Source organism: Notothenia coriiceps, unplaced genomic scaffold (genome assembly GCF_000735185.1).
Source record: "Notothenia coriiceps isolate Sejong01 unplaced genomic scaffold, NC01 NC01_scaffold00007687, whole genome shotgun sequence".
NCBI lineage: Eukaryota > Metazoa > Chordata > Actinopteri > Perciformes > Nototheniidae > Notothenia > Notothenia coriiceps.
Window position 1 is genome coordinate 618 of NW_011340388.1, and position 9511 is coordinate 10128.

The 9511-nt window shown below is 46.7% G+C and overlaps 1 protein-coding gene across 1 annotated transcript; it reads right to left on the minus strand.

Moving 5' to 3' along the window:
• Positions 1 to 3041: 3041 nt before the first annotated feature.
• On the minus strand, positions 3042 to 9005 carry nrip1b (nuclear receptor interacting protein 1b). The gene has a single exon (XM_010769710.1). It carries the CDS (start codon positions 8855 to 8857, stop codon positions 5216 to 5218), a length of 3642 nt encoding a protein of 1213 aa, XP_010768012.1. The 5' UTR covers positions 8858 to 9005; the 3' UTR covers positions 3042 to 5215.
• Positions 9006 to 9511: the final 506 nt, after the last annotated feature.

The following is a 9511-nucleotide window of genomic DNA, read 5'->3' on the forward strand; positions in this document are numbered from 1 at the left end:
CAGGTGGAACTAAAGTCTGATTTAACACTTGATTATATTTCACATCATTCATCCAGATTTGTAAAGTAACTAAAGGTATTAAATACATGTAGTGGAGTAGAAGTACACAGTTTACCTCTGAATTGTAGTGGAGTAGAAGAACAACGTAGCATAAAATGGTAACTCAAGTATCTCAAAATGATACTTACAGCACTTGACTAAATTAGTTACTTCTCACCTCTGTTGGTAATTTAATTCTATTTTGATGCCAACACTTATACTTTTAGTAACATTTTGATTGAAGGACTTTCACTTATAACAGAGTATTCCTCCATTTATTCTACCTTTAGTACAAGATGTGAGTATGTCCCACCTCTGGTAGGATGTCATTGAAAAGGCTCAACAAGAGCGAGCTTCCTCTGAAGACGAGGCAGAAGAAGACATTGGCAGGTGGGGACTGACATTGCTAGTTCTCCCCAGCCAGTTTGTAAAACATTTACCCTTGTGCTTATCTGACAAGGCAATATCATCCATGTTCTTCCAGTGTCAGCCATCATCCCTCCAGCTGACAGGCTGCATGGGGCACAGCGCTCCCACTCTTCATGAATATTACATTGGCTCTGTTTGCCGCACATGGCCACCAATAAGCTTTACAAAACAGCTATCAATAATCAGATCAAAACCTACACTGAACAAACTGACACTTTAATTAAATGTATTATGTCAACAGATTTCACATCACTGTATTATGTTAGTTGAACGCAATAATACAAATAATAAAAAAGGATTAGGTTCAACTTAATATTATTGCTTTCAACTAACCTAATACAGTTATGTGACATGTTGAAATAATTCATTTAATTAAATTCATCATTTCAGTTTTTTCAGTGAATGATTTCTTGCATTCTACTCTTTTGTCTTAATTCTAACAGGCACTTGTGAAGCAGTCTTTTCACTTCTCTCCCCCCCCAAGAGGATATCAGGCAGGCATTAAGGGAAAGAAAGGACTTGCTGCCACTTGTCATATTTACACAAAATTTCAGAAGAATGGGCTGGAGAGGGGGGGTTGTAAGCTGTGGTGTGTGGTGGAGGAGGAGGATGGGGGGGGGAGGGGGGGTGCCACAGCTGCAGGCCAACAGTTGATCCTGCCCCGGGAAACAGGATCATCCAGGTCAGGGCGGAGAGGGAGGCAAAAGGTTGCGACCCCTGGGGGTTAAGGAACCGACTTCACAAAGAGGTACATCTTCAAACGCAAAGGCCCCACTGGGGGAACCAGGAGAAGGTTAGGAAAATAAACCAACATGACCCCCCCTCTCAGAGCACCAGCTTCACAAGTTGTTCTTCACTGACTCTGCTCTCATGAAGGAGCAGGAGTGTTACTTCAAGTCAAAGTACATAAGGACTTTTACTAGTATCTTTATTGGAGGAAACGTATGTTATTTTACAATTTGTATGACTATATTCTGCCTCCAAGGTACTCCAAATCGGGTCATGAGACTCATAAAATGCTAATTTACATTGTGTGTTTGTGTGTGTGAGTGTGTGTTTACATAAGTGAGGTCAAACCATGTGCTCAGAGTTCAATGACTTATGTGAGGTGATTGAACATCTGTCAGCATATTTATCACACCAATCACCATGACAACTAGTGACAAGTGTGAGCTCTGTATGGCCTCCATGTGAATAAACAAAGCACCTAACAAGAAAGTGTCTCATTACCACTCACATGTCTGCACAATAGTAGTTCATGTGTTCCCATGTAGATAAGCCCCTTGATGTCAAAGCAATTCAATTGTTAGTCAGAAATCGAGTTTCTGTAAATAGTTTTTTGGGGCTAATTCTGTGAAGTGCCTGTTGTGGGACTGGCCGGTCCTCGGGTTCCTGATGTGCCGGCTCACTTCCTGTCAGCCTCATGCTAATGTCAGGAAATCAAAGCGAGCAGCCTCAGACAAACAGCCGATTGTCAAGTTTTACACCTTGACCTCAGTTTAAACTTGTGACTCCCTCCTTTATGTTCGCCGCTGCTTTGGCAATCGGGGGAAATCAAGGGGTTACTGGCGGTTCAGCCTTGATAAGGATCTTGAAACGGAGAAGTTCATGGAGGGGAAAGGTTACTTGGAGTTTAAAGAGAGTGCAGCCAGTCATGGGGAGTATTAAATAAAAGGGAAGTCAGCGCCGAGGAACTGCGCTGCGATTTTTAAAAGTGCACTGCAGACAAAAAGCCGTCTGTTCGCTCACTGGACTTCATATTCAAACACAGGGCAGGGGAAGTTTAGCCTGAACTCATCTTTACCTTTGGGGAGTCTCACGCTACAGGCTGCTTCGCTCAACTCAAGGAGAAATGGACAACTTTCTACAGAGAAAACAAGAAATAAGGTTTGTGTTTATACCATGGGGTTCTAAATAGAAGATACACTGTTCCACTCTGTAAGGCACATCCTTGGGCATTCAGTGCCCATGTGGTGACCTCTATGAGTCCCCCCCCCTTTCAAGGTCTTTCCTGCCTTTGTTGCACTGTAGTGAACAGCAGCCCTCTCAGAAGCAGTGGTTTTAGTCCAGATGCAGGACATCCTCTCACTCAGACCAGCCTTTGATTATACAAAGTGCAGTTTGGCTTTGATGTCAATTTCAAATGGTAATATTCTTTACTGAAGGCAAATCAGATATCTATATGGGGCCAAAATGTCCTTACAAGTTACTTTATAATAGGTTTCCTGAAGCCCTTCTCCAAATGACACCAAAAGTCCTCACAGCATGGCTAGACACCTTGATAGACTTTAATCACTAAACAAACTTCACATTTCTTACCCTTAGTCATAATAAGTGACTACTCACAGGAATACAACTGGCTGCATACTGTATGACCCTTCTACAAGAGAATATGAGAAAACACATGTACTGTTTAAGATAATATACACCCATATGTATTCCCTGAAAGACTATTGCTGTCCCCAGATAACATGTCATAATGTATAATAAACTTGCCCACATCCTCAATTTGTTCGTAGAAGAACACACTTCTAAATGGCAAACTAGAAAAAGAGGAACACATTGATACTAGGTCATGCATTTTAGTACTTTATTTTTGAGATATCAGTGCAAATGAACACCAAAAATGAAAACATAAAAAAAGGAAATAATGTTTCAAGTCTTCACATGAAAAAAATGAAACATCTTTTTTTTATATTTGCTGCTACAAATGTATTTCTCAGATGCACAATGCAGATCTATGATTGTACGTCAATCCCCCGCTATAGCCCCAAGCTCTCTCCCAGAGCTTTGTTAACCAGTAACAGAAAAAGAAAATCACAAAAATATTCAATGCACGTTTATTTTTCACACAATTTAATCATCTTGCTCAACAGTCTGTGGTTATTTAGGGACTGTTCATATTCTAAACGAACCTCTCAGTAATAAAAAAGACCTATTTTAAGACTTGACATTTCCCCCCTTCACCAGTAGGGATACACAGGTAGTTCCCATGCGTCTGCATGCAACAGGCAGCAGTGAGGAGAGTCAGACATTATTACACAACACAGCGCAGGATAGATTATCATAACCACATAGAGACACATGCAAAGAACAAACCAACCAAAAAAGATGGGCATAGCATCCTCTGCCTTTGTATGTACACTTGTACGCATATAATTCATATTTACATTCAGGGCATTAAAAACTAGGGTATTATCTTTTCTTAAACATTACAAAATAGTCATCCTTCATACTGAAAGTACTATTTACACAAATATATTTAACCATTGTGAAAATGTATTGATAATTGAAGAGGCGTACTTCATAGGTATATGTAATAAAAGGATCACAAGACTAAATGAATCAAGCCGTGTCTGACGTTAACTGAAAAGAATACAGTACAAGATACCAGATATCCCTCCAGACAGCCAAATGCTGCAGTGATGATCGGGGCCAGGTACACATATCCAGCTGTTTAGAAAACAAAGATGTACCTGTGGTCTTCTCTTAGTTATCATGCAATTCTTTTGTGAGTTGAGAGACTGCCACGAAAATAAAAAAGATGTCCAAAAACCACAACAGTTAAAAAATGATGAAAAAAAAATCACAAACTGTCAAATTCTCAACAGATCACAATACTGACTTTTTTTTAAATTACATGCCATTAAATTATTCTTAAAGAACACGGGGACTTCAATAGTGCAAACTTTAGGTGGTGCTTTGTATGAAGAGAAAAGAAAAAGCCATGTGCTTTACACTTTTTGTGTGCATGAAGGAAACTGGTGTAGGTTTACCCAGGAAGGGGAGATGTGTTTCTCAGACACTGCAGCCTGTTAACTGTTGCTCTAGAAACCTGTTTCACACAGTTGCTCAACCGTAAGCACTACACACACTTCAACCCATCTGCTCAAATCTGCAAACACAATCTTCACACCCTGAGTTTGCACTGTCGAATATTGCCCTTAAAAGTTCCATTCAAATGAAAGCATAACTCACTGAATTGTGACTATCAAACCTCCATTAACATATTCCCCCTTTATTGGTAATCATGCCACACTGAATCTTGAGAAAAACCAAGACAAAGCATCCATCATGGTAGGATCCTCACTACTGCAGTGTGTTTCAAGGTCCTCCTCTGGATGAATTGATCATGTACATTGTTGTAATAGACCGCTGTGTCTGCCCTAGAATGACTTTATTTGGAATCTTATCTAAAACTGATGGGTCTCTGTCTATCTGAAAATGTTCTGATGGAGTAAATAAATAAATGTCCACTGTCATCAATAATAAATGTTGCTTGAAATGTTCTTTCTAAATGTGTTGCAGTGTATGTCAGGCAACAAAGGGGACATGGAACATTGATATGTTTACAATTCAGATACACATTAAAAGTCAAACAGGGCCAAATTGTAAAGGAGTACTTGTTCATTGACTAAATGAAATATGTGGTGCATGATAATCACTGATGGGAAAGGTTGTGAGTTAGACAGTAGTTTTGGTTGAATCAATTCTACATGTTGCTAAGATAGACCTGTTTTGTACCATTCCATGACCTCAGTATTTAAAATTGAGAAACCAATGCAAGTATATGAATTCAAACTTGTTCTGTTACACCTTATAAAAAAACAGTTTTGTATTCTTCGTTATTTGTTCCATCAAACTAATTTGGCAAGTCTTTCAAAAGAAAAAAAAGGGAGGGGGAGGGGCGGGGGTAAAGTCAGTGAATTTGATTCCGCTTTGTATTTTTTTGTAGTTGATACAACTTCTACTCATATGATTGGCTCAGCCCCTGGCTCTCATGGCTGTGCTTGTCATTGTGGTTGGCTGATTGCGGAATAGAGCTCATACTGTGTTCATATGCATGCAATTCACTGATTGGCTCTTCTTTAACTCGGACCACAGACGGGGTTCCCTCTGCCTGATCCTGCAGCTCCTTCCTCAGCTGGATGCTGCCCTTCTGCAGCATGTAGTATAAGATGGGGTTAGCCCGTGAGAGCCGGGGAGAGTCCAGGTTTGAGTCACATCCCTCCTCCTCCTCCTCCTCCTCCTCCTCCTCTTCCTCCTCCTCCTCATTCTCCTGACTGCTCCATCTTGCAAGGCTCTCGGGCTCCTGCTTGACTAGAGTAGGGTGGTCCCGCTTTTGAGTGACTGGCCATGGAGCTGGGTGGTGGCTCCAGGGGGTGTGGACAGGGCTGTCGCCTGCAGGGGGGGTGGGCAGTGGTCTCAGATTACTCGGAAGCCCTGAGTTGAGGGAACCATGGGGAGGCCAGCCGGGCAGGTGGAGGAAGCTGTGATTGTGGGCAGGCTGACTGAGAATGCCGCCGTTAGCCTTGCCGTTGCCCTGCAGGACAGAGGGGCTGGGGGTCCCCCGGGGCTGCTGGGACAGCTCCTTCAGGCAGTTGTCTGAGAGCAGCAGCTGTTTGAGCACGTTGAAGCCCCGACTTTCCCTGGTGAAGGTTTCGCTCGGTGGAGCCTCCTTTTCCTTCACACTCCTCTGATGGTCAAGCTCTTCCTGAACAGCATAAGATGCAAACATGTTTCTGTCGCCACTGTCCACTGCTCTTGGAGAGATGGTATTATTCAAACTGTCAGTCCGGTCAGAGCAGAGGCGTCTCTTCTTAGGACTGGGGCTCGGGTACTCCCTCTGTTCCTCTTTGACCTGCCTGGGCTCGGCCTGTACAGCAGAGCTGGTGTAGTAGGTAGCAGTCTGTTGTTTTAGCAGCTGGCTGAGCAGGCCGTACTTTGCAATGACCTCTGCAGGCCGTGGTTCTATTTTGAAGTCCTGCTGAGAATTTGAGAGGGGGCTATTCTTCTCAGAGCCGCTATGTCTCTTTCGGCCACTTGAGTCCTCAGACCTGGCCGAGGACGGTCTCACATCCTCCATGAATTCAGTCTTGACCTTTACGTCCAAAGGGGTTCCATTGGAGCTGTCGTAGGTGAGGGGGGCTCCAGGGCTCTTCTCGTAGCACCCCCCTGAAACCTCGACACTCCTCCGGCCACTGCCACCAGACCTATCTTTGCGGCTGACTGTAGCAGTACTGGAGCCTGTTCCCAGAAGAAGCTGCAGCACAGTGCGCCTCTCTAGAAGGTTCTCAATCTGTGACGAAGGAGGAGAGGCGTCCTTCTGACTGTAAGGTGTGCCGCTGCCTGAGGGTCCGTCAGAGAATGGAGTGGTGGTGGTCCTGTTGATTGGAGCATTGAGCCTTTCTAATAAGGCGAGGGGTCTGCTGGCATCATGCTCCTGAACCAGCCCTTTGCTGGAGGGGATGGGTGGGGAGGAAGGAGCTGTGCCACACTGAGCCAGATTTTGTAACAGTTTACTGGCACTGAAGGCAGGCTCTGAAGTCTTCTCAGCAGGGAAGGGTTTAGACTTACACAAATCCAATGGGCTAGACTGGACATGGGGGGAGGGGTAAGAGTAAGGGGATAGTGCACCACTAGGGTCACGGTTAAGTGAGTAGAGGGGCTGGGCTTGGGCTTCAGATCTATCTAGGGCACCCTTTGTCCTGTTCTCCTCCCAGGCCACGAGCCCCGTTGGTTGGCCTCGAGACATGGTGCCCATAGTTATATCAAGTGGCAACTCCGGGTTACCTTTGTTTACTTTCCCCATCTCATTGTTTCTGCGATCAAGAAGAAGCTGCATGAGTGTGACCTTAGAGTGTGACTTTGGGTCTGGGCTCATTTCAGGCTCCTTGTTCTTGCACACATTTGGGCCTGATGGATCTGGCTTCCACTTGTTTAATAACGATTCTGTTAGTTTGTCTAGGGAGGAGGTAGAGATACAGGAGGAGGAAGAGGAAGAATTAGCAATGGAAACAGAGGACACAGCAGTAGAGGATGGTGAGAAGGTGGCGGAAGGTTGAGCGGAGGTTTGAGGAGAAAATGCCACCGGGGGGGAGGAAAATACTGTCCTGGAATAAGAGAGGGCAGAGGAGAAAGAGGAAAGGGAGGAAGAGGGGACAGACATTTTGGGCCCTGTGTAATGTGTTTTGGGCCGGCTTCTCATGGAGAGGTCAATGGGAGAGCAACTGGAGTAGGAACTCTCTGCATCGCTACTATCTTTCGTCAGACTCCTCTCCTGGATGGAGCACTCGCTGTCCGATGTGACTGAAGAGGAGCCGCTTGCTGGCAGGATGCCGCAGCTGTCCTCAAGGTGACCGTTCTTGGTCAGCTGTTTCTGATTGTTGTGGTTGTTGAGCAGCAGCAGGAGCAAGCTGCTGCATGTCTGGGGGGGGCGAGTTGGACGGGAGTCAAAGCCACGCTTCTCCCTAGGTGTTTGGCTGTGAGTTGGGGTTGGAGCCTTTGGGGGAGTGGGTGGGGAGCTTTGGCCACGCAGCAAAGAGGGGCCCTGAGGACTGGACAGGGCCGTCCGTGGGAGTGTTGTTGTCATTGTGGTTGTTGCCGTCATTCCATTTTGCGTTGTAATGGGTTTTAGTGTATCTGGGGTACTGGGCAGACTTCCCCCCACACTAGGCGGCCTGTTGTCTGGGCCTAGCTGCTGGTTTGCCATGGCAGCTAGTCTCTCGCTGGCAGATCTTCCAGAGAGCTGGGCTTTAAGTGCGTGCTCTCTGGAGTACTGCTGCAGATGGGCCTCACTGGACAGCAGCAGGGCCAGCTGACTACAGGCCACACTGGGTTTGGGTGAAGGTGCTGGACTAGAACGGATTTTCACCATGTTGGCCACCGCCTTCAGACGGTCAGCACAGGACACTGATTCTGCAGTTGTAGGAGCAGAGGGGGGCGTGGCACTGTGCACTGACCGAGGGGATTCTGGTGGGCGGTCCTGGCTGTGTCCCCGGCGACTGTAGGGTGTGATGCTGTGGTTTTGAAGTTTACTCTTCCGCATTAGGCCCTTTAAGCGGCTCGAGGCAGTCCCATACACAGGACGGGGCTCTTTGTCTGCAGGTGGGGCCTTGGAGGGAGAGGAACACTCACTGGGGAGTTTAGTGGAGTGCTGAGACATTGCCACACTCTGAAGCCGTGAGCTGAACGACTGAAGCAGTGAAGCCAACAGGGTGCTCTCCCCAGCATGAGGAGATCCCTCTAGCCCTCCATTCTGCAAGACTCCCCCTTGGCCATTCAGCTCCATTGGGGGTGAGCTCATCCGCTGGGTCCCTGGATCATTCCAGGCTGCAGAGCGCAGTAGGCGGGCCTTTTTCAGGTTCTGCGAAGAACCTAGCGTAGGCCCATTGGTTCCAGCCTTAGGGGCGGTGGGGCCATGGTTGGGCAGTTGGAAAGGCTCGCCTACCTTGTCGCCCTGCTCCTGGTTGCTGTGGGCAGCCTCAGATCTCCCGCTCGCCGTGGCCCCAGGCCCGGCTACCACTGGATGCATCAGTAAACCTTCCAGATAAGTTAGAACAGCTGAATCCTTGTGTGTCTCAGGGCCAGGCTCCTCCCCATGAGTCATGTTCAATACTATGATCCACTCGTATGGTACAGCACTGCTACTGGGAAACTAATGTCCACTAGGTCATCTGGCTGACGGTGTAATGGACTTCCTACCTACTTCCTAAGTACCAAAAAGAAGGCAATGGAAAGTGAGTCTGCAGGGAAGGGGGGGGTGCACTGACCAGATGTGACCTCTTTCTGTAGTGGGCAAAGTCAGCACTGTGGTGTAACAGCATCCATGTTTGCAGGCAATCTGGGGCAGGTGGGCCCCCCAGGCATTGTTGTATGCCTTTAAACACTGTAGGATCCCAGAAGGCCGAGCTCCCGGCTTATATGAGGGGCAAGCGAGGAGTCAGCGGGATTTCACCGCAAATATGTTGACACATTCCGTGGCTGTGGATGTTTGGGTCTGTGTCTGTCCTAAGGCCTGGCTGAGGTTCCGTCAGTGGCGCCTCGCAGCTTGGCAGATCTCACATGGGGGACCTATGGGAGTGAGAGAGAGAGAGAGAAAAGGGGGGAGAAACTGTGTGAGAAGCAGGGATTTACACAGCACTATATCACATTCATTTCACCACCTTGTCTGCCATCTATGTTACTTAGCAACATTTCAGATTGACTGCACACGGCTCCTTCTTTCTGCACTCTCCCCTCGCAGCCACAGAACAGACGACAA